Genomic DNA, 19,825 nt, shown 5'->3' with positions numbered 1-19,825 from the left:
AAAAAAAAGTAAATAATTGTTGACTAAATTTGATTTAAGAATATACATTTAACCAATTGATATTATTTATATATAATGATAATAACTAAAATTCAAAGCAATAATTTACAAAGCAAAGTGAATTAATTTATAATAATGATAATAATAATAAAATATATTTTAAGGATTAAACCTTGTCGCATCTTGACAATGTTATTTTTTTTTTTTTTTTTAAATAAAATAAATAATATAAATTTTCTAAAAAAAAAAAAAACAATAAACTAAAAGTGATTAATTAATAAAAATCTACTTTATCGTCAAGAGGCAGCAATGTTTAATTAAAATTAATATTACACAAACTCAATATATTATTTCATTATTATTATTATTATTAACTGATATTATTAACTGATATTATTTGATTTATCCAACCGATAAATTGTGATACTCGTACATATACACCAGGAACATCAACTCTACCACAACCAAAGCCCCAAGAAACAAGACCAGCAAGTTCATAAAATCCATCATCTTGACAGACAAGTGGTCCACCTCCATCACCCTGATGAATCGAAAAAAAAAAATCATTTAGTTGATAATTAATTTTTAAAATGATATTATAAAATTAAAAAAAAAAACTTAAATTTACCTGGCAAGCATCATTTCCAGGTTCACCACCAGCACAAAAACTACTTGCTGGTAGTATAAATATTTTTTCAGTAACAGCATTTACTTTTCTAATACATTCAGCATCACTGACTATTGGAATTTCAGCTTCTCGTACTTTTAATGGAATTGGACCAGCTTTAAAAAAAAAAAATAATAATAAATATACAGTTACATATAAAATATAAATATTAAATACCTTCACCCATGTATCCATATCCAGTAACTGTACAACGTTTACCAGCAGTATGACTAACTCCTCTAGCAGGTAAACAAACTAAACAAACACCATCTTTAAGTTCAGCTTGACCATGAAGTTTTAACAATGCAATGTCATTGTCAAGTGTTTGACTATTGTGATTGTGATGTATATATGTTGTTGCAACACGTAATGTTTGGGCACCTGGACTACCATATTTTCTTGTCAAATCATGATCACCAACACGTACATAAATTGCATCTCCTGATCTTACAATACTATTTAAATCAAAAAAATTAATTAATCAAATATAATAAAATATAATATAATATTATTTTATTATTAACTTACTTTGTAACACAATGAGCAGCAGTTAGAACCCATTGTGTACCAATTAATGCACCACCACAAAGATATTGATTCAACGAATTAATAAGTGCCACTTGCCAACACCATTCATTTGCATCAGCATCTTCACCACCAACAACTCTGGCATCTCTTGAAAGACTACGTGCTTGAATTGGTCCTCTTGATGTTCCCTTGACACCACAAACATATTTACTATAAACTGGAGTTTTTGTAGCAATTGACAATGTTGTTGTTGTTGTTGATGATGGATATGATGATGATGATGCTGTAGTTGTTGTTAATGTTGTTTCATCTATATATGAAAAAAAAAAAAAATAATAAAAAGTAGGTATTTTTATTATCATTGTTGTTGAAATAATAATAATAATCTTACATGATAATGGTGTAATTGTTGATGTATATGGTCTTGAATATTCTGGTAAATATGTATCATTTCTATTGATTGATGTTGGCTCTGTTGTATTACCACTGGCAAGTCTAATGAGTGATTTTGGTGCACAACATTGACGATCTGATTTTTCACATTTAAATAATTTAGTTAGTTCAGCATTTCTAAAACATGTTAAATATCCAAGATATGGAAGAATACATGAGCCAGGACAATCTGGACGTGGATCTGGTGGTGGTGCAGCTGTTGTTGTTGTTGGTCTTGTTGCAGCTGGTTTTGGACGAGGTTTTGAAGTCTAAAAATCAAGATAAAACTAATAAATAAATATTTAAATTAAATTAATTAATTAAAAAATATAAACTTACAGATTGTGGTGATGGTAAATTAATATCACAACAAAAACCTGAACCACATGCTGCTCTTTTAATTGGATTTGGACAAAGTGGAAACATTACAGCTGGCCAACAACTACCAGGACAAGGTGGTGATTTTGTGTGAATTGGTTTATTTGGTCGTGATGTTGTTGATGGCGGTGGTGGTGATGGTGGTAATGCTGCAGCTGGTGGATCTGGTAAACAACATACTTCATCTAAACCACACTCAGCATCTCCATCAACTTGATTACATAAAAATGCTGCAATAAGTGCATTATTGCATGAACCTTTACATGGTTTTCTTGATGGTAATTTTATTTGTGGTATTGGAGCTACTGTTGTTGTTGATGTTGTTGTTGTTGATGATGTTGTTGCAGCTAATAGTGGTTTAATGGTACTTGATGATTTGTCATTTGTTTTTAATTCATTTTTTGTCATATTTCCTTTGGTTCTATCAATAATATGTACTTCTTTTGGTATATTATTACCAAATGAATTTAATGATACACAACATCTTTGTCCTGATGGACAAATACCACCTATATTAACAACAGCCTCACAGTATACAAAAAATGTTGCCTCAATGCATACGCCCATACTACAATTTGTAACTAAAAATAAAATATTATATTATATTATTTATTTATCTATTTAAATACATACATGTTTATATTATTTTTAGATAATTATTGAGATGGTACTTTACTTGATGGTTTTTCTGTAACATTATGTTCTCCCTGAAATTAAAAAACATTTATTTATTTACATTAATTTACATTAATTTACATTAATAACCAAATTAATTTATTTATTTATTGAATAATTTTACCGGTTTTGATTTAACAGGTGTTGCTAATGATGTCGTTGTTGTTGCTACAGTTGTTGTCGTTGGTGCTGGTGCTGGTGCTGGTGTTGTTGTCGTTGTTGTAGTTGTTGTTGTTGTTGTCGTTGATGTTGATGATGGTGGTGGTGACGTAGGACGTTGTGTTGTCGTAGTCGTAGTTGTTGATGTAGTTGATGATGTTGTTGTAGAATCAACATTTTTATTAACTAATGATGACGATGATGATTCAACTTTATTATTATTATTATTATTACTATCATCATCGTCATCATCATCTTCTGATGATGATGAATCTGTTGTGGTACTATTGGTTGATCTATCAACACAACATCTCATAGATTGTTGTGGACAAACATCATCAATAACATGATCACACATAAATGATGCTAATGTATGAACACAGTCACCAGGACAATTTGGTGATTCGGCAGTACTTGATACTGCATCAAATAGTCCTATAAATAAATAAATAAATAACAAAAATATCATCAGTTATGTTAAATATCATATACTGGTATAATTTATAAATAAAATAAAAATAACTTTGTTGATTATGTAATAATGATAGATAAGTTGATGATAATAATCATTCATATGCCGTTAGTTGGTGTTGCTGATGTAGAGTTGATTTCTTAACCAGTTAAACGGGATACTTGTTGGTAGATATAAATAAAAAAATATCATCCTCCTTTTTACACATGAATAAACATATTTTATATTTATACTTTCATCATTTTCCCACAAGATTATCCTGGGCTTGGATAACTTTTTTTTTTTCTCTTCTTCTTCTTTTAAAAAGAGATTATAATAATATAATATTGAAATAACCGTTTGAAATGGTTTGAGGTACCTGTCTATATCTATTGAGATAAAATATCTACATGCATGCGTAATAAATTTTTTTAGAAAAGTCAATGAACTTTGGAAATTTTTCTCAAAATCATATCAATTTATTTATTTATTAATTTTTTTATTAAAAAAAGAAAAAGTTAAATAATGAGAGTGAAATGACAAATAATAATTTTTAAAAATTTTAATTATATATTGATGATGATGATGATGATTGTTAGGCCAATGTGTTTTCACTTTGGCCAAGGTATAACGGCCCAAACCAAACATAACGGTTGTTATAATAAATATATAAATATACATATATGAAAAACGGTGTGTGTGGTATGTATGTACGTGGCATTGATCTTTTAATATTAAACTTGAATTGGATTCAAGGTCTCTACCGGCATTCTTAAATTATATACCTGTATGAATTCTTTCTGTAAATCAGGTGACCCACCCCCTTAAATTCCCTTTTTCCAAATTCTTTTTTTTAAATAAATATAAATACCTACATTTTCTTAGATTAAAATTTTTTTTCTCTTTTCTTTCCTGTTGGAGAAGAAGAAGAAGAAGAAGGAAGAAAAAGAGAATTTATTGATGATGGATAAATAAAATGATGATGATGATGATGATGAAAAAAAAAAAAAAAAATTGAATCGGGCAATGGCCTTGTTACAAACACATACATATAACATTAAACCAGTCAAAGTGGGACAGTCGCATCCTTGCTTGTTGGTTTCAACAAACGAAATAAAACCGTGTCGCAGTGATGCGAAAATTTCTATTTCTCCAAGTAATCCGGACATGTGAATGTCGTGAGAGTTCATCAACTTTTTAAATCAATTAAAATAATAATAATAATAATAATAAAACATTTAAATTTATAAAAATAATTAAACTTACCAGAAAAAAAACTGCTTGCAAGAGATTCTTCATCTTGTCCAGTGACTTGTTGATGATTTATTAAAAAAATTATGAAAAAAAAATTTAAAATAAAATATTTCATTTTATTTTTAATCATTTTAAAACGAATTTAAAAAAAAAAAATATATATATGTATATAAATAAATAATTTTTATCACAAGCAAAAATTAAGTAAGAAAAAAAATAGACACTTGTTGATTAATTTTGCTCACTGGAGTCTTTGATTAAATAATTGATAATTATTTTTCCACATTTGAGCGAGCACTTTTGGCTCCTCTTGATATATCCTCCACCCACAACTTCAAATGGTATTATTATTGTTTTATCAAGATGATGATGATAAAGATGATGATGATGATGATGATATTGGTCCCAAAGACACACTGACTACTGACTGACTGACTGACTGACTGACTAACTAACCAACTGATTCAAAGTGTTGTTGGCTATATTGAATATGGTGTTGTAGTAGGCCCCACTTCTTGTGGGTCAGGGCGCGGACATCCGGGGATCCACATCCACATGCCCCATCCAATTACACTCACACACATCATTTAATTCACCTTTACTACTTTTGCTCCGGTACTCTGAATTTTTTTTCTGTTTTCCTCCGAGCTCACAAAACAACTAATCTTGAAAATTTATTCATCATCATCATCATCATCATATATCAAAATCATTTCAATTTATTTAATGCGCATGAAAATACATAATATAATATGCAGCAATGCAAAAATTATTGTCAAGTTATTTTAGAAATTTATATTTTATTTAGTTAAATTCGTTGAAAAAATTAACGTTGACCAAGTGTAAAGTAGCGGTATTCTGAATCCATATGGAATACCGTACGATGAATAATAATTTTTGAAAACAATAATAAGTTTTTTTTTTTTTTTTTTTATTCAGCGACTAGGTAGTTGTTGATGATGATTACCATTATTTTATACTTATATTTATCTAACATAATATACATATATAAACTTGTTTAAAAAATACCGTTTAAATTTGTTTAATATAATTTGCCGCTAAATAAAATAACTTTTTTTTTTTTTAAAACTATTTAGATATATGCATGTACTTTATATAATTCTTTGACATTTAGATTTAATAAATTTGTGATTCTTTTTGCACCATAAAAAATTAAATAATTTATAATAATTTTAACCATGGCCCCATCCTCCACCCCATCCACCTCCCCAACCACCCCCACGACCACTGCCTTCTTGCCATTTTATTTCTGATCTTAAAATGTTTTTATCTTTGTCAATATTATGATCATAATATTCAAAATGATCTGGGACTTGTTCATCTTCATCATCTGTATGACAATAAAATTAATTAATATATTTTCATTTTAAACATACCTATATAATTATTATTGACAAACCATAGTCATATTGAGGCATTCCTTTGACATTAACAACAACAACAACAATAACAATAATAATAATAAACAATCCAGCTAAATATTTACACTTCATTATTATTGATAATTAAATGTTAAATAAATAAATAATAATATATGTGGAGAGTGTGTGAATAATATTAGCTAAATGGTGTAAGGCTTATTCTTTCTCTCCTTTTATACATTGACACAATTCAATTTTAAATTATTATTATTTTTATGTCTTTATCATTAAAGTAATTTATATAAGCCTATTAAAAACAAATCAATTAACTTTAATTTCTTATACGTATGTATATCAAACGTTAAAACTTAAAAGTAATGCATGTGCTGTTATGTATATTTATTATTCTTTAATCAATATTTATAAATTTATTTTTTGTAATCATTATTTCTATGGTCTCTGTCTCTATCTTCTTGTTCACCTCGGCTAAAAAATCCTTCAGCAATAGAATGACCAACATCAGCCCAATTATGATGGCTACCACCACCCCCACCTCTTCCTTGACCTCTAAAAACACCACTAAATCTTCCAGGATCAGCATATTTACGTGAATCTACAATGATATAAATAAAATAATCATTAAATATAAATTTTATTTAAATTTTAAAATTGTAAATATAATATTTACCAGTGTCTTCAAGTTCATATCGATGTTGAGACATTCCTTTGCCAATAAAAACCATGACAATAAATAAACTAATTAATATTTTACACTTCATTATTAATTTATAAAATAAACAATGACAATAATTTATTTTTTTTAATTTTCAAGTTTTTGATTTGAATATAGAATAACGTTCTTATTTTTATACTAGTCTTTTTATACATAGCTATATAGATTATTATTTTTTAATATCAAATTTTTATTAAAAAATCAAAGCATAAAAAACCAATTCCAATTTAATTATCAATATAGGTAGTACAATTTTTATGTTTTGTATTAACTTGTTTTTTTTTTTTTTTTTCTAATTAAAAAAATTTGATTAATCGATAATAATTGATATTTGTTGACTTTGGTTGACTTGTATACTTATCATTGACCCTCATGGAAATTCTTTATTTCTCTCTCACAAATTTAATCTTGCTGCATTTGTATACAATATATATGTGTGATACACATTTCAACATATGCATACATATATAGAGCTATAAGTGTTATAACTTATTAAGTATAAGCTTAACGGTTTTATTATACCAACCAACTGACCCTTGTCACATTTGTCATAATATTTTATTATTGATAACACGCATACATATTTTTATTTTTTATAATGAAATTGCTACAAATAATAATTATTGCTTCTATTTCCATTACCTGGTGCACAGCTATGTTGATTGATCATCAAATAAAAGGTGAGTAATAATTATAATGGCATTTATGTATAGAAATAATTCATATAATATATTTTTTCAAGATGACAACAGCATTATGACAAAGCAAGATGGGAGTGGCTGTCTTTGTGAAAATTATTCATGTGGATGCTGTGATAATGTAAATTGGCTAAAAGCCATTGGTAAACGTAATAATATTTATTTATTTATTTATTTATTTTTAACAATTAATTTACAATTTTATTATTTTTTAGTTTGCACAAATATATCATATCTTGCTGATGATTATGGTTTTTCATTAACAGTAACATGGAATAAATATGTTTTATACAACAATACAATATCTGGTAATTATATTTTATTATTTTTTTATGGTAAATATTATTTTTTGTTTTTTTTTTTTAGCTAAAAATCCACCGGCTTTTTGTGCTGATATTCCAGAATTGGAAAAAATTGGCGAAATATGTTTACGATTTTATGATTTATCAATAGCAACAAAACATTTTCATGGATGTATGGAAGTTAAAGTTATACTTTGGCATGCTGTGCATAAAAGTATTAGAATTGGTTGTATCACTATTCCAAATGATAAAAATATACTGCAACAATTGCACATCATTGACGACGACAATCATCAAAATAGCCATAATAATTCAAGCAATCATGATATTCCATCAGTTATAATTGTATAAAAATAATCAATATAAAATAATTGCAGTGGAATGTATAAATGCAGAAAATATTAATTAATTATGATCTAGTAGAGCATGGAAATCAAAAGTTTTTTCATGGCAGCAGCAACTTCACTCTGAAAAATATAAATAAATAAATGTAATTTTTTATACTTGGAAAGTAATGATAATTATTGATAAGGAAAAAAGAAAAAAAAAACATGTACTTTGAATAAAATATTTAATTGTTTAATTATTATTATTATTCAACAAAAGCATGAAATTTAATTATTAATTATTTTTTAATGTTTTCATGAAGTTCAGTAGACTAGTGACAATAGAAGACTCTTAAATTCATCGCTGCAGTCACTCTGCAAATAGTAAATAATAACAATAAAATATAAAAATGATAATTAATTATTAATTAAATAATTATATGAAAAAGGTAAATAATAAAATAATATAATATCTATAAATGTAAATTAACAGATCATTTTATTTTTGTAATGGTATAATATATTATTAAACACAGTAATTGTGATGTATAATTAATTATTATTATTAGTTTTTATGAAAATGACAATTAAATTCAAAATTAATAAACAAAAAAAGAAAAACAAAATTGACTTGCAATTTTCTACAGCTCATAATACAATAAATAATAATTAATAAATTTGTTTGTTTTTAAATGATTGTTATTTTTTTTATTGACCAATCAAGGCAAGTAATAATTTCTTGTAGTCTCCTGATGTATCACCCTGTAAATTAATAAAATGATGTGACTATATGTTGTATTAATAAATGGATAATTATTGATTTTTTTTTTTTTTTACTTTCACGTGATGTTGTGTGATGCAGGTGAATAATTTATAGGTAGATAAAATAATTAAGCTAATGGATTTTGAATTAAAAAAATAATATATACTTACATCAATATCACCAGCAAGTGATTTTCCATACATGTTTTCATAGGCATCTTTGATATCACCCAAGTCAATTTCCGAACGAGTAACAATAATCTGTTGAAATAATAAAATTTAAAAAAATAAATAAACAAATAGTAAATATTGTTTATTATTATTTACCCGTATGAGAGTTGCATCATCACTTCCAATACCAGCCATTGAATCATGAAGTCTTTCAGCAAAATATGCTGTCTTGTCTCTTGCACATTTTACTGAAAAAAAAAAAAAATAATAAAATTTAAATTTAAATTAATAATTAAATTATTATTCGTGAATGAATTTTGTTATTAAAATATTGTTTTTCATTATTACCAACAGCAAGATAGCCTTTTTCAAGTGCTCCAGAAAATTCTCGTTCAATAGCTTCCTCAAGACTTTTACCAGATATTTTTTCATACTCTTGGAAAATTCTACGCAATTGTGGAAAACTCTTGGTAATTAATATTTGATTAAATGTACTTTCTTCAGTTCCCCATTGACCTTCACCAGCTTGAAAAAGACGTTCTGCATCTTCAACAGCAGCAGCAACATCAATATTTGGATCTTCATTTCTGCTTGCCTATATTATTTTAAAAAAAAATAAAAAATCAATAATTAATATTAAATAAATTATTATTTAATGAAAAATTAAATTCTATAATAATATTTACACATGATAGAGAGACAAGAAGACGTTTAAAATGTCCAGATGTATCACCTTTAAGATCTTCCTCAAGCTCATTTCCATAAACTGTAAATTAAAATTAAAATTAATAGTAAATAGTGATGAAATTGAGTCGAACAAGTAGTCGTCGTTGTGCCCATTTGTTGCTAAGCAACAATTTCATTCAATTCTCAGAAATAATATTCTCAATATAAAAAGTATATATAAAAAAAAACAGACTTTCTAGAAATATATTTATTCAAGTGTGTCATGAGTTTGTTTAGACAAGGTCAACATTACAACTCACCAAACAAAATTAATTATATAAAAATAACATTTAAATGAATCATTATCATCATCATCAATGATTCATCATTTTAATAAAATTCCTATTATAATTCCCTTGACTATATTATATTGATTATATAGTTAATAATATATAGCTATAGCTATATACATATTTAATTTAATAAAATACTCACGATCTTTGTATACTGATGAAATTGTTTTAATTCCATAGTTTGATAGTGATGCAAGTACTTCAATAATGGCACCTATAATCAAATAATTCATTGGCATAAATAAATAAATATATTATGTAAATTATAATTAATAAAATGCTTACTTTCATCAGTTCCAATACCTATAAACAAAGAACAAAAAATATTATTATTATTGTCAGTAGATAAAATAAATATAATAATCAATCAATCAATAAATCAATTACCCGACATTGCATTGTTTAATTCTTTAGCAAAATACTCTGGCAATGGTGTCATCAATGCAATAATTGCTTTTTCAAAATTACCACCCAATTCAGATTTAAGATCAGAGACAAGATCTTTGCCAAACATTGTTTTGAATTTATCAGCAATTTCAAGACGTTGTACAATACCACGTTTTGATAGAACATCTGTAATATACATAATAAATTAATAATTAATAATTAATCATTCAATTTATTGTTTGAATAAAGTAAATAGGTATACCTAAAATAGCTTGCTCATCAGTTCCAAAACCTTTCATGGCTGTACGTAATAATTGTGCATCTTCTTCTGGATTAAATGGATCTGCTGGATATACAGTTGGTGTACACTGAAAATCAAAATAAAAATAAATAAATAAATTAATTAATGAATGAATAAATAATAAGTAAATATATATTTTAATTTTAATTTTACCTGGACATGATAATATTGAGATGATGCCATGATGCAGTTGTTTTTATTGACAATAAATTATCTGAAATATATAAAATAGAAAAGACAAATTATTCATCAATGTATTAGTGGATTTATTTTTATATTTTTTTATTTCAACACCCATATGGCCAAGAATTATGTGTGGTCGTGGTGTTGATTATGTGCGACCGGCTTCAATCAATTTATATGCTTTTTTTTAAAATTATTTTTATTTTGTCAACAAAACTTAATGAAAAATATAAAAGTATATCAATTAAATAAATGAAATTAAAATATATAATAATATAAATTACTGTGTGGGTGTGGTCGAATAAATGATCACTAATTTAACACGTCAACTTCCTAGCACGTTCAAAGTTAAACTGACTTGTAACTCTTTGATTGACTCTGAGCTGCTCTGAGCTAGAAAAACTGTGGTGTTGTTTTTTTTTTCATATATTATTATACGAGTTATAACAACACACTCAAAATAAAACAATACGTGTAGATTTATTATATTTATTATATTTAAAAAGAAACACAACAAACTGTACTATTTACTATTTATTTTCTGGAACTGTAAAATTTTTTTTTTTTTATTTTTTTTTAGAGCAAGTATGACGCATTCAAGTATAATAAAATAAAAATAACAAAATTTAAAGTTTGTGGGTGGGAGAATATTACAAGGTCGTACATTATATTATCTATGTTGGATTTTGTGGGAGCAGCCAAGGATCAATAGACAATCAAATTTACCAAACATGATGTCATCATCAGCATCAGCATCATCAATGCACCACACTTTTTTTATAATTTAATTAAATTTAAATAAATTTAAATTACAAAAATGTTCTTTTAATTTTCGAGTGTTTACATACTTGAATGTTATAATGTTTTTAATTATTTAATTAACAAATTCATTTGTATTTTTTTTTCCATATAATAAACAATAGGTATATTTAAATGTTTAAAAAATTATTTGATAAATAAATTAGAATTTTTTTTAAATTTTCGCGGTATTTTGATTAATGGATGATTAAACTTTATTTTATTGCTTACAGAAGATAAAACAGTTTAATTGTTTATAACTTTAATTTGCATGTGTGTGTGTGTGTGTGTATTTGTTTATTGTGTGTGTTTGTCAAAGTGACGTTATATAGTTGACTAGTTGTATGTATACAAAATTAAAATCGAATCATTCCAGCCAGCAGTACACTATTCACGCTATTAACTATTTAGCAGACTTAGCAGTGACTAGAAGTGTATTTAATTTGTTGCTGATTATCTATTAATTTTTCCAGGTGCAATATTATTTTATTATTTACTAGATAATAATTTCAAAAAGTACTGCATGTATAATTATTATTTTTTATTTTCTAAACATATAAATGTTGTGTTTGTTTACCGGATTGAAAATAGTGCGCAGATAGTTAAATAAATAATATTCAATTCAATCATTATTATATTTCTTCTATTATGATCAAAAAAAAATTGTTTTTAATTTTTAAATTGTAGAATGTTGAAGTTCCAAATTGTTCCAAATGAAAATGGAAAATCACACATTGTATGGCTGTGTGTGTGTGTGTCATCTAAAAGAGATCATTGTTTTTTCTATATCTAAATTAAATTAACTATTTTTTATATAGATAAATAAAATAGAATAAAATAAAAAATATAATTTATTGATAATCATTATTATTAGTAGTTTATATTGTGAATAATTTTTAGTTGACATAGTTGCGTGACACGTGCTACATGCACGTTTTCATTTTATAATAATAATATATTTAGCTACCTATTAGCTAAACACGTAAATATAAAAAATTAGAAAAAAAAAAAAAAACATGTTTCTAACGAGGGGATTAAATGCATTGAGGTTAGGTATGAGATTAGGTATGTTAAAATCCCGGTGATTATTAATTTAATTTATATTTTTATGATTCATAATAATAATAATAATAATGATAGAAATAAATAATATATTTTGTAAATATAATAAATATTTATTGCTTACAATTTTTTATTCAGGCTATTGCACAATGTTGCACAAGGGTCCTCGTCCTTTGGTATTATGTGGACCATCTGGTTCTGGAAAAAGCACATTGATCAAGAAAATGTTTGATGAATTTCCTGATGAATTTGGATTTTCAATATCCCACACAACAAGACAACCAAGACCTGGTGAAATTGATGGCAAACATTATTATTTCACAACCAAAGAAAAAATGAAGGATCAAATTGATAGAGGAGAATTTATTGAAAGTGCTGTATTTAGTAACAACATGTATGGAACAAGGTAATATTAAATTGTTCATTAGATATTGTTTGTATTTTTTTATTTTAATTATTTATAACATTTCATATTTTATTTTACAGCAAAAAAGCAGTTGAAGATGTTACAAATTTAGGAAAAATTTGTGTTCTTGACATTGACATGCAGGGTGTTAAAAAAATAAAAAATACAAATTTAGATCCACTTTTTGTATTTATAAAACCACCATCAATTGAAGAACTAGAAAGACGATTAATTGCAAGAAAAACAGAGACTGAAGAATCATTAAAACACAGATTGTCAATTGCTGTTGAAGAAATGAAATATGGTTGGTATTTTTTTTTTATATTGATTTTATCAATTCAATTATTATTATTATTATATGTGATAATTTATTTTAGGTGAAACACCAGGTAATTTTCACATGGTCATCGTCAATGACAATTTTACTGAAGCATACAATGATCTTAAAGAATTTGTTCTCGAAGAATTAAAAAGATTCAAGAATGGTATGTAATACTAAGTGTTGATTTAAATTCACTCATTTCAATGAATTAATAATTTATTATTGTTATTATTATTATCATCATTATTGTCCAATGACAATGAGCATTTTTATTTCGAAATGATGTATTTTTACATTGAGGTATTTATTTTTTACAAATTTATCGTCAATCATAGTGATTTAATTTCTTTGTAATATTTTTTTTGATATAAAATAATTATTGTACGTAATTACTTTAAACAAATATACATATATATATTTTTTATGATTGATAATAATTTCGTAAAAACTTAGGGTTTTTCGTTGAGGAAAAAAAAAAAACAAAATGAAATAAACCATGCAGTTTTTATTTTTCCAATAGATTTATTTTAAATTGTCATTGGTTATTGTTGTATTAAACTGTTATATACTATAATCAATCAGTATTTAATAATAATGAATAATGATAATAATAATAAAACATGTATAGAAATTTAAAATAATAATAATAACTGAGACAGTTCACCAATTGAAAATTGTGTTCCAATAGAAAATAGGAATTATTATTTAAGTGCTTTTTCATATCACCAAGTCAACTTTTTTTATTTTTTTTTTTTCGTTAATTAATTTTTTATTAATTTCAATGTTTTTTACTTCATAATTATTTAATTGAAATTATTGGCATTAAGTAATTACATATATAAAAAAATATTGTAGAAAAAAAAAAATAATAATTAATATTAGCATTGTTGTTGTTGTTGTTGTTATTATTGTTATTGTTGTTATCAACAACAAAACAAAAATAAAAAAAGTTGATTGTAATAACAATTAGAAACTCACAGTGCTGTTGAAAATAATACAGTTTACCTGATAAATAATAGTTGAATTTTCAAATAGAAAAACAAACAAATAAATATGTAAAAAATTTAGAAAAACAATTTCTTCGTTTGATCTGATGAATTTAAATAAAAAAAAATATTTGTAAAAATAGATAATTAGAACATGATTGTTTATGTTTCTTTAATTAATAAAAATTAATTGTGTTTAAATTGAGGTCAAAGGTCTTTGATAATTTGATTGTATATTTTCACCATGATGATGTCTATGTTTGTGTTGTTGTTGTTTTTGTTGTTGTTGACTCACTTGAATTGATGCCACTTGTGGTTTATCAACATTAATTTCCTTCATTTGCGTTAAATTATTTTCAAACAAAGACATTCGTTTTTCATTTTCATTATTATTATTATTATTGTTACCAATAAATGATTGAATATTTTGTGGCTGTTTTGTTGGATTAAAAAGATGAGCTCTTGCTTTGTAGATATCATCAACTGGACCATGTTTTTCATAGGTCCTATAATTTTCATTTGGAAATACAAATTTACCAGATTCCGTTATTCTCGGTTCATTTGGTGGAAAATTTAAGGGTACTTGATAATTTTTATAAACTGGATGAGATTCAATATTTTTTTGACGTATAGCATTTATGATAATATTAAGTGCCTCTTCTAAGCTTGCTTTTTGTTGTTGTTGTTGTTGTTGGTTTGTGTAAGATGCAATCGGCTGACTATTAACTTGATAATTATTATGTTGATTAATAATCTCAGGATAATCCTGCTGATCATCAATTATTTGGTCTTGATAATTATGTGAGTATGGTCGTTGATAAGATTTTTCAATAACTGGTATTTGTTGATATAATTTATTTGGAGATGTATTTTGTGATTGGTCTACAACATTGGCATCTGGATAATATGCCTCGTACAAAACTGGTCCATTTTCCAAATTATATTTACTAAAAAAATATATAAATTAATAATTAATTAATTAATAAAAGACATTATTATATGTATCTATTTTTAAATAATAAGTATATTATGATGACTCACTTGTCTTCATAGGATATTCCGTCACTTTTAACTCGACCTGATTCACAAATAATGAAAAAAATTAAATTACATTGCAATATTAATTAATCTATTATTTTATTATTTATTTTATTTATTTATTTACAATTTTGCTTACCCGTTTGAAAAATTAATAACACTGTAAAGATGAAAATTGATTGCAATATAATTGCCATGATTATTTTATTTTATTTTTTTTTTTCAATAAAAAACGTTTAGATTCTTTAGCATATGAACAACGAATGTAAAATGTTGAACGTATTTTCAGATGTTCCTAAAATAAACTGGCAGCAAACTCACACTCGTCGTGTGAGATATATACCAAACATATTAAATAAAAAAATATATATACTTATAAGTATATGTACATAAAATTCATTCATATTTTAAATTTTAATTATTTTCGAATGATTTTTAAAATTTATTGCATTGTCACAAATAAACCAATAAAAAACATAATGAAACTTGTTTGCATATCAAACATGGTAAATGGCTTTGGTAATTGAGATATTTTTGATGGATTGTTCATTAAATTTTCACGATAAATTATCTTAATTTCCAATAATCGATAATTCCATCTTTTTTCAAAGCAACAATAACATTATTGCTTTTTATTATTAAGCTTTGTGGTAATGAATATGAAAGATAATATGTTCTTGGACATTGAGGTATTTTGGACAATAAATTGGTTTCTCTTTGGATATTGATGATGATAATTTAATTGGTAATCAACAAAAAAATACAATAATAATAATAATAATAATAATAATAATACAAGTGAATAAAAATAAATAATTAAACGAGTTTTTGTTGAATATTTTTTTTTGCTAGTTTAAGTTAATTAATAAAAAGAATAATAATAATAATAATAATTTTACAGACTATAATAGTTTCAAAAGTTTTAATGACTCCCATAGTGTTGTCTTTCAACAATTAATTAATATATTTGAAATATTTTTATTGTCAACATTAACATAATACATATATGTGTATAGTTTAATTTAATTTGCATAAATCATTTTACCAAGTTACCAATAAATTTATTATGATAATTATTTTATCAAGTTGAATGAAAAATGTAATTTAAATACTTCAACATATTATTATTTATTTTATGAAAAAAAAATACCTAGTCTCAAGAGTGTTAAAATAAATAAATTTAATTTTATAGAAAAAAAAAAGAATAAAAAAGTCTTACGTTTGATTTTTCCAAATAGTTTGAATCAACAGATATACAATATATTTTCAAGATCCAAACTCTTTATCAGTGTTGAAAATAAATTCTCAAGGGCATGTGATTGATTAAAGTATCCCTCACGGGACATACTCCTGGGGCTTTTTGCTTTTTTTGCTTTGGGACAATGCTACAAGCCAAAATATCGCATCTGATCTCCATGAATATATATATATAAGTTGCAGCTTTGTTGCCAATATATACCATTTGAAAATATCAAAAGTATCCACATTCCACAATCATAATCTTGTGAGTTGTATATCATTATTATTATTATTAAATTTTTCAATTCATTAAATGTTTCTACACTTTTCTTGAGTTTTTTAAAAAAAAATATATTATATATTTTTTAAGGTAAAGGAGTGTTGATATTTTTAAGTGATTTTTATTTTTATTTTTATTTTTTTTCTCTCGTGGGAAAATAGTAAAATGATGATAATGCAAAAATGCAACTATTTTTTAATTGCATTAATTTATTTACTGTATATAATATTAAATTTATAATTATAATATCAACATAATTAAAAATTAAATAAAAATTATATTTCTACAAGTTGAAATAATAAAAGTGAGTGTATACATATAGTCTGCACTTTTAATGCTATATCGATCCACAACAAATCGTATTTCATTTTTTAACTTGACTTTAAATAAATATTTAAATTATTATTAATATATCATCTGGCCGTTGTTTATGACATCGTTGCTCAAAAAATTAACGTGTTTATTGTCCATTCGATATCAATCAATAAATAAATTTTTATCTCTCGTAATTTTATTAAAAAAAATATTCTCTATTTTTTTTTGGGATAAAAATTCCAACGAAAAGTAAAAAAAAAAACAAAGAATACCCTCAACTTCAATAAATTTCATGTGTATATATGTATAGCTTCCATCATATTTTTATTGTCAAAAAAAGAAATATATATTATTATCAGACGATTAATTTCAATATGAAATAGACCCTAAATAATTTTATTGCACCTTTTGATTAAAGTATAAAAAATATTTATTAGTATTTTATTGTTAAAATTAGGTTCTTTATAAATATGAGAAAATCGCAGTATAAGTATAAGGGTTTCGTTGATTTTTTTTCGAATATTTTTTAGTAGAACATAAAATTACAATAAAAGTTTAAGTAAATAAATAACAAAAGTTTTTGTCAAAAACAACATTAATCGTGTTATTTCGATAAAATAAAAAATAAAGTTTTGCGTTGATAAATTTATATATTCAAAAATAACATGACATAAAAAACAATGTCGATCATCAGCAACATGATTTATTTATATACATATTTTGCTGACTCATTTAAGCAAATCATAAAATTTGTCGTTCAACATGATGATTTCATGTACTACTTATTCTAATTTTAAAAAATTGACAACGAAAAATATACCGCATATAGATAAAAAAACAATGATTTTATTTTTCATTTTAAATTGCAGATTTTTCTTATCTTATAATATCGATCAAGTGGATTAAAGTTCAAGTATAAGGGTGTGGCAAAAACATTATTAAACAAGTCAAAGTAAATTGTCTATAAATTCATACCACGTATTTAATTTTACAGATAATACCGCATATACTTTTAAATACAATATAAATAGCAACAACAAGATTTTTTTTTGTTTTGTTGTTGTGAATAAAAAAAATAAAACAAAAACAGAATAAATTTACCAAAAGTTATTGTCAATCGAAAAAAAAAAAATTGATTTACGACAGTATTTTATATTCATTTTTATTAAAAATAGGAATAATATTTCATAGCTCAAAAAATCATGATAAATTTTTTTTATTTTTTTATTTTATATATAAAAAAATTCATAAATATCATATGCATTTTAATGTAGAAAAAATAAATTTAGTATTACACAGTCTCCGGGGATACTTACTGCCAGAATAATATTTATTTATTTATTTATTTATTTATTAATATATTTATATATTTTTGTCAGTCACAAGCTATTTCCTTGGGGATTAAACTGATTTTAAATAAAAATTGATTTTTAGCTATCGCAACTTTTTCACTTTAGTCAAATAATAATTATTTAATTTTCATATAGAGCTAAAATTCATCAGACTTAATTATTATTTATAAAAAATATATGTTAAAATTTGATGAATTTATTTTTAGACAATAATCAATACACATTAAGTATATATTTAAATTTTAAATAATAGATATAGAATTATATTACAGATTTTTAGCCAAAACAAATTGTCAATATATAGTTTTACATTACAAAAAGTTTTATTTATTTATTTATTTATTTATCTATATGTTTTTTTCTTTTTTAATTCGATTATTTTTTTAATATACACGAGCCAAGTGTCAGAAAAGAATAAGAAAAAAAAAACTTTAAGTAAATAGAGTTTTTTTTTTTTTTTTTATCTATATTATATTATGTTGTTTCTTTTTTCTTTTTTTTTATTTCTGTCAGTGCTACTTCTGTTATATTACGGACACGTTTTTATCGAATAAGATTTCCTCAATATGCATTAACATTTTATTGTTATTATTTTTTTTTTCTTGTATTCGTTAAAGTGAAGAAGGTACTCAATACAATATTAATTTGAGGGTGCGTGAAATGCTTAATGAAACATGATGAGAAATTTTTTTTTACAATTATTTAATTATATTTTTTCCATGAATATAGCTTCTAAAAAAAAAATAAAAATTTAATTATCCAATTAAAATAAAAAATCATTTAATTAAATTTTTTAATGCTAATTACACAACAATAATTAGTAAAGTTTTAAAAGAAAATAAAAAAAAAAAACAATGTCTGACTATTTTTGGTTCGTACTACTTTTTTTTCCTATATTTCACATCAATAATGACAATAAAAGTTGAAAATCTCGGTTCATCAATTTTTATTTAAGCTAGACATGCAACAATTGACAAATGTCATTCATATACATGACTTTAAACATAATTAAATTAAATATTTATTATTTACAATTTAATATACTGTGCATTGCCAAGTTTCATTATTATAATGCATATTTTAGTTATAGTTTTTTAAAACTTTTATTTAGAATTATTTTATATAGAAAAAAAAAAAGGCGTCAGAATGACGTGACAAGTCATGTTGAATGACAATAATTGAGCATTTGAAAAAAAATTTAATTGTCTGAATAGAAAAA

At 24.3% G+C, this 19,825-nt stretch overlaps 5 protein-coding genes across 8 annotated transcripts; 2 read left to right on the top strand and 3 right to left on the bottom strand.

Annotated features, from left to right (window-relative positions):
• Positions 1 to 280: 280 nt before the first annotated feature.
• Positions 281 to 5,028, bottom strand: LOC122851181 (protein masquerade). The gene is made up of 9 exons (XM_044150243.1): positions 4,557 to 5,028; positions 2,805 to 3,274; positions 2,682 to 2,712; positions 1,967 to 2,586; positions 1,587 to 1,896; positions 1,196 to 1,505; positions 845 to 1,122; positions 629 to 783; positions 281 to 541 (listed from the first exon to the last, which is right to left on the bottom strand). The coding sequence occupies exons 1-9, from the start codon at positions 4,672 to 4,674 to the stop codon at positions 371 to 373; spliced, it is 2,463 nt and encodes an 820-aa protein (XP_044006178.1). The 5' UTR covers positions 4,675 to 5,028; the 3' UTR covers positions 281 to 370.
• A 1,989-nt stretch (positions 5,029 to 7,017) lies between these two features.
• On the top strand, positions 7,018 to 8,010 carry LOC122851183. 2 transcript variants are annotated; one of them, XM_044150248.1, is made up of 4 exons: positions 7,018 to 7,339; positions 7,402 to 7,500; positions 7,573 to 7,665; positions 7,724 to 8,010. In XM_044150248.1, the coding sequence occupies exons 1-4, from the start codon at positions 7,258 to 7,260 to the stop codon at positions 8,008 to 8,010; spliced, it is 561 nt and encodes a 186-aa protein (XP_044006183.1). In that variant the 5' UTR covers positions 7,018 to 7,257. The 2 variants fall into 2 exon arrangements, with proteins under 2 accessions (XP_044006183.1, XP_044006182.1); XM_044150247.1 differs by having other exon boundaries at positions 7,044 to 7,339; positions 7,402 to 7,506.
• A 2-nt stretch (positions 8,011 to 8,012) lies between these two features.
• LOC122851182 (annexin B9-like) lies at positions 8,013 to 11,284 on the bottom strand. 3 transcript variants are annotated; one of them, XM_044150245.1, is made up of 11 exons: positions 11,093 to 11,284; positions 10,779 to 10,839; positions 10,587 to 10,692; positions 10,325 to 10,510; positions 10,223 to 10,240; positions 10,080 to 10,151; positions 9,605 to 9,684; positions 9,267 to 9,513; positions 9,075 to 9,166; positions 8,919 to 9,008; positions 8,013 to 8,126 (listed from the first exon to the last, which is right to left on the bottom strand). In XM_044150245.1, the coding sequence occupies exons 2-11, from the start codon at positions 10,806 to 10,808 to the stop codon at positions 8,076 to 8,078; spliced, it is 972 nt and encodes a 323-aa protein (XP_044006180.1). In that variant the 5' UTR covers positions 10,809 to 10,839; positions 11,093 to 11,284; the 3' UTR covers positions 8,013 to 8,075. The 3 variants fall into 3 exon arrangements, with proteins under 3 accessions (XP_044006180.1, XP_044006181.1, XP_044006179.1); XM_044150246.1 differs by lacking the exon at positions 8,013 to 8,126 and adding an exon at positions 8,217 to 8,360; XM_044150244.1 differs by lacking the exon at positions 8,013 to 8,126 and adding an exon at positions 8,677 to 8,747 and having other exon boundaries at positions 11,093 to 11,282.
• Positions 11,285 to 12,178: 894 nt separating this feature from the next.
• On the top strand, positions 12,179 to 13,567 carry LOC122851179 (guanylate kinase). The gene is made up of 4 exons (XM_044150240.1): positions 12,179 to 12,671; positions 12,807 to 13,074; positions 13,155 to 13,378; positions 13,452 to 13,567. The coding sequence occupies exons 1-4, from the start codon at positions 12,623 to 12,625 to the stop codon at positions 13,565 to 13,567; spliced, it is 657 nt and encodes a 218-aa protein (XP_044006175.1). The 5' UTR covers positions 12,179 to 12,622.
• Positions 13,568 to 13,898: 331 nt separating this feature from the next.
• Positions 13,899 to 15,729, bottom strand: LOC122851178 (GATA zinc finger domain-containing protein 10-like). Its single transcript, XM_044150239.1, has 3 exons — positions 15,560 to 15,729; positions 15,424 to 15,460; positions 13,899 to 15,329 (listed from the first exon to the last, which is right to left on the bottom strand). Exons 1-3 carry the CDS (start codon positions 15,615 to 15,617, stop codon positions 14,579 to 14,581), a joined length of 846 nt encoding a protein of 281 aa, XP_044006174.1. The 5' UTR covers positions 15,618 to 15,729; the 3' UTR covers positions 13,899 to 14,578.
• Positions 15,730 to 19,825: the final 4,096 nt, after the last annotated feature.

Source organism: Aphidius gifuensis, linkage group LG3, assembly GCF_014905175.1.
Source record: "Aphidius gifuensis isolate YNYX2018 linkage group LG3, ASM1490517v1, whole genome shotgun sequence".
NCBI lineage: Eukaryota > Metazoa > Arthropoda > Insecta > Hymenoptera > Braconidae > Aphidius > Aphidius gifuensis.
This window is presented reverse-complemented; position numbering and strand designations above follow the sequence as displayed.

Coding starts and splice junctions, on each gene's coding strand:
- LOC122851178 (XM_044150239.1), bottom strand. CDS start 15,617: ATGGCAATTATATTGCAATCAATTTTCATCTTTACAGTGTTATTAATT. Junction 15,461..15,559: donor GTTATTAATTTTTCAAACGG/GTAAGCAAAATT, acceptor TTTGTGAATCAG/GTCGAGTTAAAAGTGACGGA. Junction 15,330..15,423: donor GGAATATCCTATGAAGACAA/GTGAGTCATCAT, acceptor ATATTTTTTTAG/TAAATATAATTTGGAAAATG.
- LOC122851181 (XM_044150243.1), bottom strand. CDS start 4,674: ATGATTAAAAATAAAATGAAATATTTTATTTTAAATTTTTTTTTCATA. Junction 1,506..1,586: donor AACAATTACACCATTATCAT/GTAAGATTATTA, acceptor TTTCATATATAG/ATGAAACAACATTAACAACA. Junction 784..844: donor ATATGGATACATGGGTGAAG/GTATTTAATATT, acceptor TTTTTTTTAAAG/CTGGTCCAATTCCATTAAAA.
- LOC122851179 (XM_044150240.1), top strand. CDS start 12,623: ATGTTTCTAACGAGGGGATTAAATGCATTGAGGTTAGGTATGAGATTA. Junction 12,672..12,806: donor GAGGTTAGGTATGAGATTAG/GTATGTTAAAAT, acceptor TTTTTTATTCAG/GCTATTGCACAATGTTGCAC. Junction 13,075..13,154: donor AACAACATGTATGGAACAAG/GTAATATTAAAT, acceptor TTTATTTTACAG/CAAAAAAGCAGTTGAAGATG.
- LOC122851183 (XM_044150247.1), top strand. CDS start 7,258: ATGAAATTGCTACAAATAATAATTATTGCTTCTATTTCCATTACCTGG. Junction 7,340..7,401: donor GATTGATCATCAAATAAAAG/GTGAGTAATAAT, acceptor TATTTTTTCAAG/ATGACAACAGCATTATGACA. Junction 7,666..7,723: donor ATACAACAATACAATATCTG/GTAATTATATTT, acceptor TTTTTTTTTTAG/CTAAAAATCCACCGGCTTTT.
- LOC122851182 (XM_044150244.1), bottom strand. CDS start 10,808: ATGGCATCATCTCAATATTATCATGTCCAG. Junction 9,167..9,266: donor AAAAGGCTATCTTGCTGTTG/GTAATAATGAAA, acceptor TTTTTTTTTCAG/TAAAATGTGCAAGAGACAAG. Junction 9,009..9,074: donor ATGATGCAACTCTCATACGG/GTAAATAATAAT, acceptor TTATTTCAACAG/ATTATTGTTACTCGTTCGGA.